Source organism: Zonotrichia albicollis, chromosome 12, assembly GCF_047830755.1.
Source record: "Zonotrichia albicollis isolate bZonAlb1 chromosome 12, bZonAlb1.hap1, whole genome shotgun sequence".
Taxonomy (NCBI): domain Eukaryota; kingdom Metazoa; phylum Chordata; class Aves; order Passeriformes; family Passerellidae; genus Zonotrichia; species Zonotrichia albicollis.
Window position 1 is genome coordinate 146,136 of NC_133830.1, and position 18,204 is coordinate 164,339.

The following is an 18,204-nucleotide window of genomic DNA, read 5'->3' on the forward strand; positions in this document are numbered from 1 at the left end:
TGGAGATCTGAATTTTTGACCCTAACAATTTTTTTAGAATTTTCCATATTTTTTAAAGGTCTATAATATATATCCAAATGGTAAGGTAGGTCAGTTTATCACCAGGATAAACAAGCTTAAAGAAACAAATACACATCTACCACTAAATAAAAAGCTCATTTTGGGGTTGGTTTTTTTTATACATCTGACTTTGACCATTCCATTAAGCATATATTATCATGTGCAAACAGAAACCAAGAATGAGAAAAATAAATCTTTTGTATTCTTTAATTAATGGATGAACAGCAAGGTTAACTTTGTTTCATGTAGAGCCATGGCCTTGCTACCAATACACTGTAAATGTTTATTCCCCCTTGAAAACATTTTGCACTGACAAGAAAAATAAGACAACATTGAATACAGAGCAAGATCTCTAACCATGGTCTGAAACAAAACAAAACTCACTAGAGAATGACAATATTATGAAGATTTAGGTGCTGACATGTAGTGACTGTTGTATGAAGCTTTCAGCTAGAAGCAGGAAATTAACATGAAAATATTTTGTAAAAAATAAGATACAGTGCTATTAAACATTGGTTAAAGTAATGTAGAGAAAAAAAAGAGCAAAACATAACTGCAGTTCTACAGGCCTTTCCTTTACACGATTATTACCTTCTTTAATTCCAGCTTTGCAGTTTCAGTTACTGTTAACAGACACTTGCCTATTAAACGGTTCTCTGACAAATAAGAAAAAACATCAAATCTGAAGATGGTACTGGAGGCCTTCTGGTAGAAACAGGATTTATACCTAATTGATATGATGACATGTTTCAATCACACTGATTTACCTTCTGTAAAGCCCACCTACTTTACTTCATCTTGACTTCAGTTACAGATACAAATAGTCTCAATGCAGCATAAAGAGGAAAAAAAAGAAAATGTCCTCACAATTTCAGTCCTACTGTTAACTGATTTTGAGAAAAGCTAATAAGCACCTGAGACAGAAATTTTCATTTCAGAGTTATTCAGTAATCACCTTTTAGAAAATGCTAACACATTAAAATAGGGGTGTATACTCAGTTTACTACCTGACATTTACTTACACAGCTTTTTCTTATTAATTTAAGCTAATATTACTCCTTTAAAACAAAATTTTGTTCCATATCTTCACAAATACGATAAAAAATTTAGTACTAAGTCACAATGTACGAGCTGCTCAGCCAACACCTGGGATCAAGCTTCTGCCATTTCTTGTTTCAGAATTCTTCTGTTTGTTAATTGATTTATTTAAAAACATTAAGGTTATTAGTTAATATCTGCAAATAATATTTAGACCTATTTTATGGTATATGCCTAGTAAAAAATCTTAAATCTTAAAAGTTATTAAATTCTTCTTCAAATCAAAGTACAAGTCATTTGGAGATAGAGAATACCAACATGACAAGAGGCTATACCGCTTACTCAAGCACTGCTGGTCAAGACCTTGGACTGCTACCCTTCCTGAGCTGGTTCTCTGCAGCTTTTACCACACAGCTATGAATACCAACCAGGCTTTCCTATTTGCATGCTGCTTTGATACAAAAGCAGTAAAAACTATGCTGGCTGTAACAACATTAAGTGAATATAACTGCTTGGGAAGGTGAAAGAAGGAGACAATATTCAGTGAGGGGAAAAGGTATTCCTTTAAATATTAAGGGAAAAAACACTAGTCTAACTCCACAAATAACTTAGTATCATAACATACAAGCTTCTGTGTATTAAAAGCAGTGTGATTCTTCAGCCTGGGTAACACTGTGACACCACTTTTCATCAAATTTTGACAAGAAAGTTTCTAGACTCCAGGGAATTGTGGCATGAGGTCAAAGGTAAAACTTGATGATCATGGAGGTCTTCCCCAGCCTTAATGATTTTATGTAGTAATATTTTTCTGCAATCAACAAAACCTACACCGGACAGCAAACTCACTTTTACTCAGAGACAAACATGGAGAAATGAGGGCAAACCTCCCACTTGTTGAAGGTCACCAGCTTCCTTCTACACGGCCCAGCCACGCACAAACCCAAATGAAAGGCATAAGGACTCACACTTTAAAAATCATCTGCTAACACTTAAATGAGAGACTTAAATTGAAAGTGGTATTAACAAGACCAAACAGTTCTGTTAAAACTTTGTCAGTCACTTGTAATTGTTGATTTCTTTTATACTAAGTATTGGTTCTGCTCTGACAATTTAGCTTGAAAGTTCCCAGAAAATTTTAAACAACTGAAATGAGAACTTAATAAAAACCCCAAACAACCGAGCTCTACAGTACTGTCTATCCCAAACATTCAAAACACATGAATAACCTCAAACCCTATTTATATTTTATACTACATGGCACACACCAAGTTTTAATCCCTCTTAGTCCATTATGTACTTTTACTGCCACCACCATGGCCAGAGAGAGAGCTTTGGCCTCTTGCAGCCCACACGTTCACTGTAGAGGTCCTCTCCTTCCACGCCTACAGCCTCTTTCCCTCCCTGGAAGGACGCACATCTTACCTCTGTTCCATAGGGAATTTAGTCCATTCTCCTGGGCAGGAAACAATTTCCGCAGGGTCTCTTCCCTTCTCTTTTTGCCTGGCAGCTTTGTAGCTGCCTCATTTTTTCTTCTGAGGCAACTATCCTATTTAATGGGAGGAGCTAAAACGTCCTTGTTATCAGCAGGTGCGTTTGAAACTGACCACAACCACAATCCTTTCTCAGCTAAGGCTGGGAGCAGTTCGCTCTTTCCGGGCAGGAATTGCGGCCCGAGGAGAGGCCTCCTCGGGCTAGCCCGTGCTCCGTCAGGAAGGTAGCCCGTTGTCCCGTCAGGGGAGCAGCCTTGAGGAGAGCAGCCCTGAGGGGAACAGCCCTGGGGAGAGCAGTCCGTTGTCCCGTCACGAGGGCGGCCTTGAGGAGAGCAGCCCTGAGGGGAACAGCCCTGGGGAGAGCAGTCCGTTGTCCCGTCACGAGGGCGGCCTTGAGGAGAGCAGCCCTGAGGGGAACAGCCCTGGGAAGAGCAGCCCGTTGTCCCGTCAGGAGAGTGACCCTGGGGAGAGCAGACCGTTGTCCCGTCACGAGGGCGGCCTTGAGGAGAGTAGCCAGCCCGTTGTCCCGTCAAGAGAGCGGTCCTGGGGAGAGCAGCCCTGAGGAGAGCAGCCCGTTGTCCCGTCAAGAGAGCGGTCCTGAGGAGGGCGGCCCTCGGTGCAGCTCTCGCTCGGGGGCAGGACTGCGGGATGAGGACAGGAGCCTTCCGTGAGGAGCAGAAGGGCAAGCAGGAGCTGATGTATGCCGGCTGGAATCGCCCATATCCTGAGGGCTGGATGGGAGAGGGAGTGAAACTACACTTGGCAGAAAGTGGCGGCTAGAGAAGGTGGTACGTTAATTTTAGGCTTTGTCACCATCCACATCCGTTTTAACTGGTAGTGTTATGAACAAAAATTCGGTTAATATTTTTTTTTGTGAGAAAGAGTTACAGAGACGCAGCCAGATCTGTCTCTGCCAGGGTTCTTAGTGCTTTGTTATTGTAATCACAGGTCGTTGAAGCTTATCTCCTCTTTTGTATTAGTAAAAGGCCTGGCTGGGTGGGGTAGATGGCCCTTCCCTGAGGCTGTGCTCTCTTCCGGCAGAGGGAAGACACCTGAGAGGGTGGGGGGGGGTTATGCAAAGTGACTCCAAAGTCCAGAATGCTTTGCGGGACCACGACTCAAAATGCAACGAGAAAACCCCAAAAACAACGAGCCAAATAAGAATTGAGAGACTAAAGTGGTGTCTGGACATGAGGAGCCAAGTGCTGAGCCTGCAGAGATGCGGAGTCCCTCTCGCCCTGAGCACAGAGTCGTCCCAACGCCGGGACCAGCGAGCTGAGAAGGTGAAAGGAGCAAGATCTGATGGGGACATCACGCCCTAAGGGCCCCCACGAGGACCGGATCCCCGGCTCTGCCCCTGGTGGACAGAGCTGCGCATATCCTCCTCCTCTGAGTCGCCCTGGGAGACGCGACGGGGACTGCAGCCGTACCGGGTCGCCCAATCCTGAGCTGATCACTTTTAATAAAGGCATTAAAAAGGAGAAGAAGTCTCTTGGCCCTGTTTATTTCAGTAGTTAGATACATTTCCCCCAGGTCTGCTTTGCCCATTACAGTAATTGTTAAGTGATCACTCTGTCTTTATTTCAACCTATGAGCTTTTTCATGTCATTTTCTCCCCATCCTGCTATAGAAGAGGAGGGGAAAATGAGTGACTGGGTTATCCTGTGGCTGCAATCCACAGTAAGCTCACCACTGTGTGGTAGACAGATATAATTATTTTCTTTGCTGCCAGTCTAGTTATTAACCTTGACTTGTAATCTCAGTGTTCTTTGATGTTTTCCACCTCTGGCATCTTCTATTAATTTCGTCCAGTCATAGCTAAGGCCAAAAAGCAGTTTTCACTAACACTCCTTTATATTTCTGTGCATATAAATTTAGCAAATTTCAGCATTATCTAATACAATCTTGCTTATTAAACAAGGGCATACACTGTTGTTCTACACTTCGTTGAAATTGTTGCAAAAACCACAGTGAAATTTGTCACAATGTTAATGCAGCTTTCCTTAACCTTAGTTTGTGTGGTGGAGCCGTACAGCAAGCATGATTGCTCTCCACCAGAGCTCAGAGTAAAACTGCTGCAAAGCTTTCTCCTGGCAGAAACAAGGAAGATGGAGGAGACAAATCCTCCTGCCTTCTAAACCTTTCCTCAACTTGCCCATTAGGAAACACTCAGGGGGGAAAGCAGCCATTCATATTTGGCTTTAGCATTTTCCATTTTTCCTTTCATTTGGTCACACTTTGATGTATATTTTATGAAGTTAAAAGAAATATCTGCTTCTAAAGGTATGCACGTCCATATTTTGAGAATTTGACATTTCTTCATGTATTTAACATTACAGCAATAAACACCCAAGACATTTTTGAAACATTTTCCTTTATTTGTGTACTGCAAACATATCTGCACATCACATGCTTTACTAATTTCTGGTCTGTAAAAGTAAGGATGTAATTTGTAGGTCTAGTACATTAATCACACCTTTACCCCAAGGAGTCAGTTCTAAGAAAAAAAACTACAAACAACCTTCCAAAGAAAAATTAAAAAAAAAAAACAAAACATACATACTCAATAGTCAATAGCACCTCTTGTTTCTGTGATTGTTGCATTTAACTGCTCTCTCTTCCATATGTTTTCTTTCAGGTGTTATCTTATTCATCTAACTGTTCCTTAAATTAGCTTCTGTAAAAATTATTAGAGTCAAGGGAAACCTACTAGAAGCATTAAGAACATTTTGATATGAGTAGGTTAAGGATAGCTAGTTATGACAGGGAGTGAACATCCGATAGCGTGTAAGAAGACAAGAATTGAAAGGTGGTAAACTCTTAAACCACCTCAGCTACACCCAAACTTGTGTCATGCCTATTTGTTGTATGTTGTGAAGGCACAACATACCTCACTCACAGCCAGCTTTGCCATAAGAGCCCTAATCAATGACATTGACTTTACAAAATTAAATAAAAACTCAACAGTCTGGCGGCGGCGTTTGTGAGAGCTTGCTCAATTGTGAGCCCACCTTTGACTGCATCCTCCGCGAGAACTGAGATACACCTGGAACATCAATACCATCAGCGCACTGGACAGCAACCGCCAGCCCGCAACCTCGGGCTTCCGGCTCCTGAAGAGCCTCCCGAGTGAGAGGGACAAAGGCGGTGAACGTACCTTCCCCTCGCTGCCCCGGAGGCCAGGTTCCCGCCGGCACTTCCGCGGCGCGGCCGGAGCGGTGCAGGGCCCGGGAGGCCCAGGTAGCCCGGTAGCCCCTCCCCGCCGCCGGCCCCGCCCCGCGGGGGATGGAGGGGCCGCGGCCGGGCTGGCGCTGGAAGAGGAAGCGGGGACGCGCTACCGGGCGGCGGCGGTGGGGTCACGAACTCTGACCTGTCACAGGGCACGGCACACACAACAAAACACGCCCGACCCCAACACAGTCCCGGCCCCCTCCCCTCCGCGGGCCCCACAGCCCCTTGCAGCCCCCGCGGGGGGAGGGAGGGCCGCTGCTGGGCACCGGCCTGCCCGGGCCCGGTCGGGTCACCGCCACTGCACCTTTGGCGCCCATTCCTGAGGTAAAAAACATTTTTTAAAATTGAAGCGGCCTGCTGGGTTTGTCTCGTGGGGGCCAGGACGAGGGAGGGGGCGCGGGGAGGCGGCAGAGGGCCCTACTCTGGACACCCCCGCGAGGGGAGGGGTGGGGTGACGGTGGGTTTAGGGGAGGGGGATTGCACGGCTCCGGTATTTGTCTGGTAAGCGAGCACCGGCCGTGGTCTGGCCTGGTCTACAGCTCCTGGAGAGAGAGGAAACGACCATTGTGGCGTGCTGGGTTGATCGGCGGGGCAGTCCCGTGCCGGAGCCGCTGGTTGCAGCGTGGGCCGGCTGAGGTCGGAGCTGGTCCGATCGCGGTGAGCAAAGTCTGCTGTCCAAGGGGTGTAGGGCGATGGTCGCGGCGATGATGAGCGCGGGACACCCAGAGAGGCAGAAGATGGAGTCTGAGCGGGCGGAGGCGGCGGCTTGAACCCGACCCTTTTACCTTTGCCACCGGGAGGGCGGAGGGGAGGGGGCGGCGGGTACTTTGCATACGGGGCTGAAACCGCCGCCATCTTACCGGCCGCTTCCTCACTGCCATGCCTGGGCCTCCTCTAGGCGGACACAAGGCTGTACCGGAGGGGAGGGGAAGGGGCCTAATGGCGGCGGCAGGAGCCCCGCCTGGGCTCTGGCGGGCGGCCAGCGCCGCCATCTTGTGCTCAATGAATCCCCGGGGGGCTTTCCCTCTGCTCGAGGGGCGGTACCGCCACTATTACAAGCGGGTGGCTCGGCCAATGGGCGATCTGCGGGGGAGCGCTGCGTCTGTCGTGAGGTCATTGGTCGGGCCTGGGGGCGGGCCGGGGGCGTGTCTCGGCGTCACGCGGCGGGGAGTTGCCGAAGGCCCTTCAGCAGCGGACGGGGCGCGGCGCAGCCAATGGGCACGGGCGGCGTGCGCGGCGTAGCCAATGGCGACGCGGCAGGCCCGGCGCGCTGCCGGCGCCGCTCGCGGTGTTCCGCTCGGTCGGCCGTGTCCGGGTGTGGGTCGGGTCCTGCCGCCGGGACAATGTGCCGGAGACTGCCGACAGGGCTGGGCCCTGTCCGGGCTCCCCGCCCGTCCTGCCGATGGCAGCCTGCTGCAGGCCGCTCGGTGTAGCCGAGTCGAGCTCACAGCGTAAAGAACCTCGTTTCATTAAGACAAAGGAAAAATTTCAATAAGTTTGAATTCGGCCTTTTGCCATGTTTTGTCAGTAGGGCCATACCATTACAACCTCTCAAGCTGAATTTATGACTTGCTTCTGAGGTTTCACTGCAGCTTAGGGAAAGATTACTGATTCTACACTGTGTTTTGGACAGCGTATACTGAGCTGGCTGCCACCCTGTTACGCTGAAAATAATTTCCTGGTGCCTCTTCCTAGGTTTTAAATTTCACCTCTTGTGTTGATTTGGGAGGTTTTGTTGTGGTTGCCTTACAAACCGTTGCTCGGGGCTTTTCCCAGGAAGCTGATTTTGCCTTCTGGAAGTTGACACCATTAAAAAGCTTGGCATGGCTGTGTATGGTCTCTGTGCTTCAGCTGGATTTGATCAGATAGCCTCAGCTTAAGGTTCTTTTGTGAAGGTCGAAAGTACAAAAAGCCTTGGTGATAGCACCAACAACAGCAAATCTGTCAGACTCATTCTATAGCAAACACTTGGGTTTTGTGTCTCAGAAAGCTACTATTATGAACAAAGTATCTCTATCTGAAGGGCTTCTGTCATCATAAAGCGCTGAGAAAATAGCACATTTATAAGCATATGATTATACTTCTTGTGCTTCTTGCTGAACATAAAAAAAATAAGAGGAAACACTGAATAGGAACCATTGAACAACTGAGAAACCATCCATAAGCTGAGTATGGTGGAAATGGTTCATAGTCTTAATCAAGTCAACACTTCAATAAAATAATGATGAGCTGTAGGAGAACCTAGCATAAATACAATTTTCATGGGGATGTCTCAAGTTTGATTATCCATTGTTACAAATAATCTATACTTGACATATACAAAATTACTTTCACATTTGTCACAATATAAGTGAATTCATTTAATTTAATGAATTCTGACATATTTAACAATGTTAGCTTTGTAGCAGTTACATTTGAATGGATGCTAGAGAAACATGCATACGTTTTTCTGCTACCTGTGTTGCTATTGTGTGCTGTATTTTTAAATTTTATATTAAATGACTGCTTTGCAATTTTAAACAGAAGTTTCCAATGAAACATCAAACAAGCCAGCATCCAGAAATGCCTTTTTATTACCTACGCCTGAATCAGAATCTGAAGTCTAGCCCTATAATTAGCAAGTCACAATTAAAAACTGAATGTATTAATTATAAATCTTAATTAAATTTACATTGGAAGAAATACATCCATAATAATGATAATTAAAAATATATTGAAAGTGGTTTTTTATTGTTTCTTTGTCTTTGATTTCTTTGTATTTTTTTTTCTAAACCCTGAAGTTGAAGGTGGAGTTACTTGGAATAGGATGAAATGACTCTGCAGCATCACATTATAATAAAGAAATAGCCTAAATAATGGAAGATACATTTTAGATGAAACTTTTATTTCCCTTATTGTGTAAGATTACTCTTAAGAATATGGATGAACGTGGTGGTTTGATGGAATGACTCAATTAAATGCCAAGCAGCATTCTTAGTTTGCTGCTCCCTGGTTCAGCATGCGGGGTAGAAGCAGTTTAATGGCAAGGTTTCTCCTGCCTGAGCTGAGGAAAGTGCCTTTTGAGATCTATGAATTCTGCAAGCTGCATTAGAACTTGACTTTGAAATTAGTCCTTTCTCATTTATGAAATTAACATCTCTTCTTTACAGCTTAAACAGTGGACTGGAAAGAGTATATTAGAGGCTTAATTAAGTAAAAGAATAACTGTACTTCAGCAGTTTGAATAGTATGCATGTCCCATATATGTTTATGTGTATGTATGTATGTATGCGCACACACACACGTCAATGGCACCTTCTCTTATTTGCCAGATATTTCAAGCAGAGTTGTAGATTTTCAAAAAGTCATAGCAGAGCGAGCTTTAATAGTAAGAAAAAACCCAAACTTTTGTGCCTGATGGAGGTTGCTGGCATCTTTCCAAACAGGTTCTCTAATGGTCTTGTTTCACCATGGCAACCAATATGGAGGTGCTGGCTCAGCAGGTAGTGGAGACTCAGCAGGTGGCTGAGGTGAGTGACAGATGATATCACAACAGTTGGTATATGAGATTTTGAAATTAAAAACTTATTAGGGAGTCCCTGCTGTTTACAATTAAGCATAAACAGAACAGAAGATCTTTAAAGAAAAGTGCTGCTTTACACTTGGGGACAAGCATGAAAACAGTCCAACTGGAACATGTTTTGTTCACCCTACTTTGTTCTGTGGCCCCCATATTAAGACTGTAAGTAGAAACTTCAACATGAGCTATAGAGAAACTTGTCTGTATTATGAATTGTTTAAAAAATTAATATAACAAAATTTCTTGTCATTTGATCATTACATTGACCTTTTGGGACATGGAAAGCTTCTGCACCTAATTGGAATTGTAATCTAGATCCACCACAGTGTTCGAAGTTACCTGTTTTACTTATGCGCCATTCTGAATTTACAGCAAAGTGGTTAACTTAAATCAGTTTTTATATATTGTGCCCACACTTTAAAGAAAAAAAGCACAAAACCTTCTTAAAGTGATATTGACTAAGTGATGTCTAGATACATATTCTGAAGCTTGGATGCTCAACAGCTAAAAAGTTTAAATCAGCTCATAAACACAAACTGCAAGTCTTCATGGCCATAGAAAATAATTTATCTCCCTCACTATGCAAACTTCAGTCAAAAAATAAGCAAGATCTTTTGTCTGATAAAAATTATTTGGTTTAGCATCCTTGAACTTAACTGTGATTTTTCATATAGTTACATAATTAAGGGATTTAATAAACAATAAAGGGCAAATGGGCTGAGAGATAAGGCCACTTTTCAGACATTAGTGTGGAGTTTTCTTTCACCTAATGATCTAAGATTACACATGTATATTAAAAATATTTTTATTTCAAGAAATCCTATAAAAGAAGAAAATATAAGTTTAATTTTGGTTTTAGAAGTTGATTTGAGATTCCGTACTTAGAAGTACATTTTTAAAAAAGAAATTTCATTCTTTTTAACAAAATGGCCTAGTGAGTGTCCTGAAATTAACATCTTGGAATAGTTTCAAAAAACTTCTTAAGTTTCACAGTGAAAACCAGCAAGAGATTTTTCACTCTAGTTTTCTGTACCAGGTATGAATTTGGCAAGCTGCATTTTTTTAAAAACACTTCCAAATATATTTGGAAAGAGAAACCTGTAATGGAAAACTTTATACTATATTGGTATAACATCTAAAGCACATAAAATATGTGACATCTGTAATTCCTCGTGCAGGAAATGCACCGTGGTAACATAGTGTGATGGTTGTATCTTGCCACTGGAGAGATCGCTCCATCTCAAGAGTGTAAGAAGCTCTGTGATTTCTTCGTGGCCGGTGGGTAAATAGAGGGTTCCATCTCTTTGTAGTATTCAGCTGCTGCTTAAATAATATGCCTGTCCACTGCGTAACACCATGAAAACTGTTCATGGAAAACCAGTTGTAAGCAGCATTATCTCATTAGGAATTCATTAATACTATGACCATGTTAATATTGAATAATTTCTTTATGAATGGCTGACTGCCTGCTATTTGTCTTCTCAGTTTTTAATACAGGTAAATACATAGCTAGTTTTCTTTAAATATGCTAAAATTCTATATTTGTACTCACCATATTTTAAAGAAAATCAAACTTGGCACTGGCTTTAAAAACTTAGACACTTTTGGAATATGATATTTTTTGTCAATGAAAATTAAATGGAAGAAGAGGGTTATTGACAATGCACTGAATTCTAGGTTATGAACTGTGAGAGACAAGTCGCAACTGGAATAACCTAATGCAAATATTAGTAGCTTTACCTATATCCCCATCACTTTTTCAACATAACTGCCACATATGCAGTGGCATGGGTTTATTGAAAGCTGTGATGCCAAGCACCAAACCAGACTGTCATGCAAGTAGGCTTCATTGTTTCTCTTTCTTGAGCAATAGTTCATCAGTTTTTTCATAAAATGGAATGTTTCACAGAAGTTGCTGAGTGTGCTCCAGTGTTGCATGTATTTTTGTACTTATTCTATTTTTAGGACTTTTAAAAATTGTTCTTGTAATGGTTTCAAATGATTTCACGGCTTTTGCTTCCTTGTGCTTTATATAGTGTCGCTTGTTTAATTTTTTTTCCAATTGTGCATTTCTGAACAGACTGGATGAGAGTTCCATTTTTAGTGTTTGAAGTTGCCATTACTTACAGTTCATGAAACTGAAGAACAGAGAGCAGCTAGGGGATTTGGAGGGAATTTCAGCAGTTTCTCCTCTGAAACTCCTTTTTAGATGTGTCTTACAACTGTCAAAGAAATATATTTGGATATACATTTTTGGTAAAAGCCTATTATTAATTTAATAGCTAAAGCTACTCATTAGGAAAAATATCTATGGAAAAATAAATCTTTGTGATTTGATTTGAGTTGCAGGTGTAAAACTTGGTACCATATCTTTCATTTAAATTCTTTAGTTGTTTTATGGGTGCAGTTAAAAATATTTGGTCTGTGATTGCTAAATTATGCTTTAATTAATATAGGAAAGAGAATAGAAATTATTCAGCCTGAAATTGGTTTACACATAATGTATTCAACCAATACAATTACTTTGGCCTTTACTGGAGTGCGTGTAGAAAATGTTTTTCTGCTTAAGTTAGAAAAGATTAGAGGCTTTAAAAATTTCTACCTATGTGGCCAATGGATTATTCCTTCAATTTATTTCTCAAATGTTGTTTTTATAATCAGTGTCGGAGGGGGAAATAAGCTACAGAAAGTACGGAAAATTTGGTTAGTCAGGACAAATATTTATTATATATGTACATATGCTCGTACAAACACACATAGATGCATATGTACATGATGGGTAAATCAGTCAATTACTGTATAAACACAACTATATGCCTATGAAGAAACCTTATTTATTTCTAATGACATAAAATAATTAAATGCTTGGAGAAACTTAACTTCAAACTACTGATTTTATATATACACATATATTTTATGTATATACACCCATCTACTGGAAGTTTAATATGATTTCAACTAAAATTTAGAAACTGAAAAAGTAGAAAATATAAGGTAAATATACAATTATATATATTTATGTTTAAAAAGAGAAAAAATATTAGTAATTTAAACAGAAGAAACCAAATTTGATTTTGCCAGCCTTCAAAATGCACCTAATTGCCAAATACTTGTTTTTAGTTTAATGATGAAAAAGGTAGGTGCATATGTGTTTAAGTGTGTCTTTGTATTTCTTGAGCTCTGTACAGATTTTCTGTGTCACTTAAGGCAAATCATTATTAATTTCTATAAACTTCAGCATATGAAATTATTGCTAGTGGTACTTACTGGTTTGAGAGCAATAGCAGTTATATTCTAGACACAAATAATACTTTCTTCTACGCTAGATCACAGTTAGTTGACCTAACATTTACTGTGTACCCCTGCTGTAAATACACTCCCGTAGGTAATTATGTATGGATACTATTTTTAGAGAGATGTACAATAGATGATTGTGTTTTCTGTCAAGTAAAGTGCTTCATTTCAATAGTGAGCATATTTCTGTGCTGTGGAATCCTTGAAATTAGAAGAAAATACTAATGCTATTTAGACAAGTAAATTATTTATTTGCTGCAGAAACTTTTCTAGTGGAAGTCCACTGGATTTTGTTGTTTATTGTTGTTAATAAGTTTATTGTTGTACAACTTGTCAAGTAGATGGTCACTTTCTCAAAATTTCATGTACCATAACTTTAACAAATTTAACTTTTGAAAATCTTAAAAATATTTTTTGTTTTCATCCATTTCTCAGCTTTCACTGCAGCCTCATAAAAATGTTTTGTTGTGGAATGAATTTTTAGAGCTAAAGATGCTCTATGGGAAATCTGATGGATTTTCCTTTCAATTTTGCTAATTTTAAATTATTTTTCCAAGTGAGATCACATGGGACTCACAAGACCTGGGGATCAGGCCCAGCTAGCGTGCATTTAGGAAAGGCAGGTCCTGCCTGACCAGCCTGATCTTGTTTTATGATGAGGTGACCCACCTCGTGGATGAAGTAAAGGGTGTGATTGTGCCTACCTGTACTTCAGCAAAGCCTCTGATACTGTCTCACAACACTGTCCAAGGGAGGCTGTGGCCCAGGACTTGGACAGGTGCATCGTCATGGGGTTAAGAACTGGCTGGGTGACTGGGGCCTGAGAGTGGTGGGGAGTGGTGCCACATCCATTCTTCAGTCACCAGTGGGGTTCCTTAGGGCTGTTTTGGGCCCAGTTCTCTTTAATATTTTTATGGATGACCTGGATGAGGGGACTGAGGCCAAGGCCAACAGTGTGAGGTTCAACAAGGCCATGGGTCCTGCTGTTGGGTCACCACAACCCCACACAGCACTCCAGGCTTTGGGCAGGGTGGCTGGAAAGCCACTCAACAGGAAAGTACCTGCAGGTGCTGGTCGACAGTGGCTGAATGTGAGGTGGGTGTGCCCAGGTCACGCAAGAAGACCAGTGGCATCCTGCCTTGGATCAAGAGCAGCATGGCCTGCAGGACCAGGGTAGTGGCTGTTGCTCAGTACTGGCCACTGGTGATGCCACATCTCAAATCCTGGGGTCAGTTCTGGGCCCTGCTGCGCAAGAAAGACGTTGAGGGGCTGAAGTGTGTCCAGAAAAGAGCAAAGGAGCTGGAAAAGGGTCTGGAGAGTCAGTCACTGAGGGGTGGCTGAGGTAGCTGGGTTTGTTAGGCCTGGAGAAAAGAAGGCTCAGGGGGGACCTTTTCAATCTCGACAACTCCCTGACAGGAGGGTGGGGTCAGGTGGGGGACAAAAAGAAATCGCTTCAAGTTGTGCCACATGGGGTTCAGGTTAAACATACATTGTAAACCCAGAAAACAACGTGGCTGTTCAATTCCAAAATGTTTAAAGAATTTCCATGCAGGTACCTTATGTCTGTCTTGGCTATCTTTCTCCTTGAACAATACAGAAGAATAGACTATTCTTTTTCTCTAGGCTGTCTGCAGTACATTGTGGTGTAAGGTCTGAAGATGGATCAATGAAAGGCTAAGGATTCTACAGCTGAACAATTGTAAAACAGTTTTAAAAGACCCTCTTGCTCTAATTTAGATCTTTTAAAGGGCACACAGCCTTGTTAATAATTCGGCATGGAAGACAAGATCATCAATTAAATGTGTCCTTTAAGAGTCTGGATTTTTGAGAGTCTTTTTTTCTCACATAGGTATCTTGTTTTCTGCTGCTGAAAACTTTGGATCATGCAATAATTAGAACACACCTCTTATTTCTACATCTCTCCTGTCTGTTTTCCTCATTTAGTGTGCAATTTTTGTGACCTGTATTAAAGATTGTATGTTTAATTTAGATTACACTTTTATAGTATGCGGAACTACTTATGGTGTAGGCAATAGGGGAGTGAATAGTATGATTTCATTAAGTCTTGTGTATTTTAATACCTCTGCTTCCCCAAAGGGACTGCAGTTCATGTTCCTTGCTATCCAAACTGGTTTTTCTTTATGTCATAAATTAACTTTTCTGTATATTAAACAAAGATTTTTCAAAGCAAGCTAAAATTGAAACTGTCCTGTTGTCCAGCTGTAAAAATTTTGATATAACTCCAAGATTGTTTAGGATTTGATAAAAACAACTTGTGACCATCCTAGTATTGGACATGTTAATGCAGATACCAGGTTGACAGAATGGTTTGGGTTGGATGCGACACCTTCCACTATCCCAGATTTCTCCAAGCCCTGTCCAGTATAGCCTTGGACACTTCCAGGGATCCAGGGGCAGCCACTCTAGGCACCCTCTACCAGGGCCTCACCACCCTCCCAGGGAAGAAGTTCTTCCCAATATCCAATCTAAATGTTGTCATCTATGTTTAATTCAACATTTAACATTTTTGCTCTGAAAACGGCTTTGCAAGGGATGTTTTTCGCACTAAGTATTCAGAACTAAATTTGCATTATAGTTTGGTGTCTAGAAAGGTATGGAATAGGACAAAAAACAATAGTATTCAGAAGCAGTGTGAAAATTAATCTCTGTCATTCAAAAGTACTTTGAAATTATTAAAAGGGGAACTACTTAACATTTTACTTACAGAAGAAAAAAATGAGACAAGTGTATACTTGAAAGTTCAAAAAAGTATTTCTGCATTTCAGTAAGCTAAAGAATCGTACAGTACTTACCTAGTGATTCACTTGAGCAGTGTGTGGTGGTAGTGGTGGTTTGGTTTTGTCAGGTTCACTCCATTTCCAGAAAAAGAAAAATATTCTGATAATTCATTGAAAGCCAATCCAAGTTGGTTAAATGACTGTAACCTTTCCAGTAAATTTAGATTCTAAACTATAGGGCTATCTGATCTTTTATAAATATAGGTATTTTAAAAAGTGTTCAATACCTTAACACTGAATTAAATTTCTGTATGTTATTTACAGGTGCCGACTGTTCAGACTTCGTTATCTGAATCTCCAGTGATGACCAGCCCTTCTCAGCGTATCCAGATAATTTCCACAGACTCCTCTGTAGCTTCACCACAACGCATTCAGGTAAAAATCCAATAATTAACCAACTCTCATAAATTTTCTATTTTTCTTCTCCTCCTACTTAGCTTTATACAAAAGCATGCTAAAGACTATGGAATACTTCCTTCAAGTCTTGTGAGATTAGGTAATTTTTAGTGAAAATTAAAATTCTTTTTCCCTCAGTATTGGTGCTGACTAGATGGCGGTATATAATAGGCAGTGAAGAGTATTAACACAGGTTGAACGTTGCCTGCACAAGCAAATCTCCAGAGCCCTGGCCACACCAAAGGGTGAGATATTGTCAACAGATATCTGAGATTGTCTCCAAGTGGATTCCTCTTCCACTTACTTAGGAGCCAGTAGGAGATTGATCTATTTAGCATGAAGTTGGCCTTTGGGAATGCTGCACGGTGGAACTTTGTTACTGGGAGATAATAAAAAGATGTCATTAATGTATCAGAATGTATTCAATGACAAATTACATAGGACTTAGTAAATTTTAATGAAATTCTAGTGCATATTGATACGGTTACTCTACCAGGCAAAATAGAGATCATGCTACCAGACAAGTGTATCAGAAATAGAAACGTTCCATCATAACAGAATCTTGAAAATTGGCATGTGAAACAATAAAGCTGCCTGATTCCATCTTTTGATGATAACTTTAGGGAGTAACATCTGATGTAAAATATATTGGTAAATGTTAACTGGGGAACATCTCCCTAGTGATATTTATGAAGAAAACTTTGAGAGAGCTTCTTTATAATTTTCCACTGATATAATTCTGAGATGTAATGAAAGGTTTTAAAACAAAATTTACTGTGGTCACTAATTTCTTCAATGTTTTACAGATTGTGACAGATCAGCAAACAGGTCAGAAAATTCAAATAGTGACAGCAGTGGATTCAGCTGTGTCTCCAAAGCAACAGTTCATTTTAGCTAGTCCAGATGGAACTGGTGCAGGAAAGGTGATCCTGGCAGCACCTGAGACATCTAATGCCAAGCAGCTTATCTTTACCACCACAGACAACATTGTGCCAGGCAGAATTCAGGTAAATACAGTAATTTAGATAAACCATGTAATATTTTTGCGGGGGGGGGGGGGTGTTGTTTTTTTGTTTGTTTCTTTTGTTTCTAAATTAAGTCTAAATTGCAGTAGTTTTCTCATGACATGGATCAGACATACTGATTTTAGGCTTTATTGTTCAGTCACAAGTCCTTCAGTCTTCACCTACCTCATGTATTCCATTGCATTTATCATCCCTCATCATGTGTTCTCATTCAGGTTCCAAAGACATACGGGAATCCTTAAGATAGTGCTTGTGAGAAGTGCCAGGATTTCTTAGTCTAAGATTCACTCATATACAGAGATACAACTCACCTGAGCAAATTTACATGAGTTCATACTTCACATTCAGTATCAAGACATTGCAATAAAGCTCTTATGTTTTTTTGTGGGTCTTGAGCATAATCTACACGAACAGAAGCTTTGGCAAGCCAATGATGTAACAATAATCTATCTCTCATGAAATTTCAGATTTCTTCCTAGCAGTCTTAAAAAAAAGAATAAAACAAATGAGAATGTGCCTGGTCTCTCTTGTTAGTGTTACAATAGAGAATATTTTACAGGAAGAAGAGTAACTTTTACATAAATATTTTTAAAATGTTATTAAAAGTCTTCTAAAATTCATTTTCCATGATAAATAGGATATCTGACATTACAGAGGGGTTGGGTTTTTATATTTTTCTTGGTTAAATTGAATGTTCAGAACAGAAGTTTTGGAATCCAAGGCCTTTGGAAGCTAGACTGTTATAGACCTGAGCTCCAGGCTATCCTCTCTGAACCACACATCCCTAATAGCTAGAGAAGAGATAGATGGGAACAGCATCTGAAAGCCAACTGTCTTTGGCTAAAGTATAGCAGCCACTTGAGAGTATTTGCAACAAGAGAAAAATACTGTTGATTGCACAAGTGAAGAAACATTTGTAATAAACAAAGCTAGCAGCTTTATTTGTAATTTGTTTTGATATGACTGTTTCAAAAGTCTCTCTGTTGTCAGTAAGAACTCTCATTAAATTGCATTTTATACTACTTAATTTCATTCCAAATGCCGTACTTATTCATAAATTCAGTCCCCTCTTCTTAGCTGATACACCAATCTTGTTCTATAGGCAAGACTCCTTACCTTTATATCTGGCTAATTACATCTTTTTGTTCCGGAATTTTGCTTTAGATAGTGACTGACTCTGCTTCAGTGGAACGTCTGCTAGGAAAAACTGATGTTCAGCGGCCCCAGGTAGTAGAATATTGTGTAGTCTGTGGTGATAAAGCATCAGGTAAGGAAGCCTTCAAACTGATATTGAAGAAACTTGCTTGAAAGGA

At 40.9% G+C, this 18,204-nt stretch overlaps 1 protein-coding gene and 1 non-coding gene across 9 annotated transcripts in view; one reads left to right on the forward strand and one right to left on the reverse strand.

The window, feature by feature from the left end:
• Positions 1-4,945: 4,945 nt before the first annotated feature.
• Positions 4,946-5,878, reverse strand: LOC106629543 (uncharacterized). Its single transcript, XR_003381120.2, has 2 exons — positions 5,746-5,878; positions 4,946-5,634 (listed from the first exon to the last, which is right to left on the reverse strand). It is a non-coding gene; the product is annotated as an uncharacterized LOC106629543 (transcript).
• A 126-nt stretch (positions 5,879-6,004) lies between these two features.
• Positions 6,005-18,204, forward strand: part of NR2C2 (nuclear receptor subfamily 2 group C member 2) — a 32,792-nt gene continuing 20,592 nt past the window's right edge. For 3 of the 8 annotated variants that reach the window (XM_014269233.3, XM_026795353.2, XM_026795351.2), the window contains exons 1-5: positions 6,005-6,143; positions 9,245-9,328; positions 15,735-15,845; positions 16,673-16,873; positions 18,056-18,158. In XM_014269233.3, coding sequence (XP_014124708.1) covers positions 9,269-9,328; positions 15,735-15,845; positions 16,673-16,873; positions 18,056-18,158 — 475 coding nt within the window. In that variant the 5' untranslated portion in view covers positions 6,005-6,143; positions 9,245-9,268. Of the gene's footprint in view, positions 6,144-6,342; positions 6,477-9,244; positions 9,329-10,556; positions 10,657-15,734; positions 15,846-16,672; positions 16,874-18,055; positions 18,159-18,204 lie in introns of those variants that run through there. The other 5 variants (XM_014269234.3, XM_074550248.1, XM_026795349.2 and 2 more) reach the window with 5 other exon arrangements.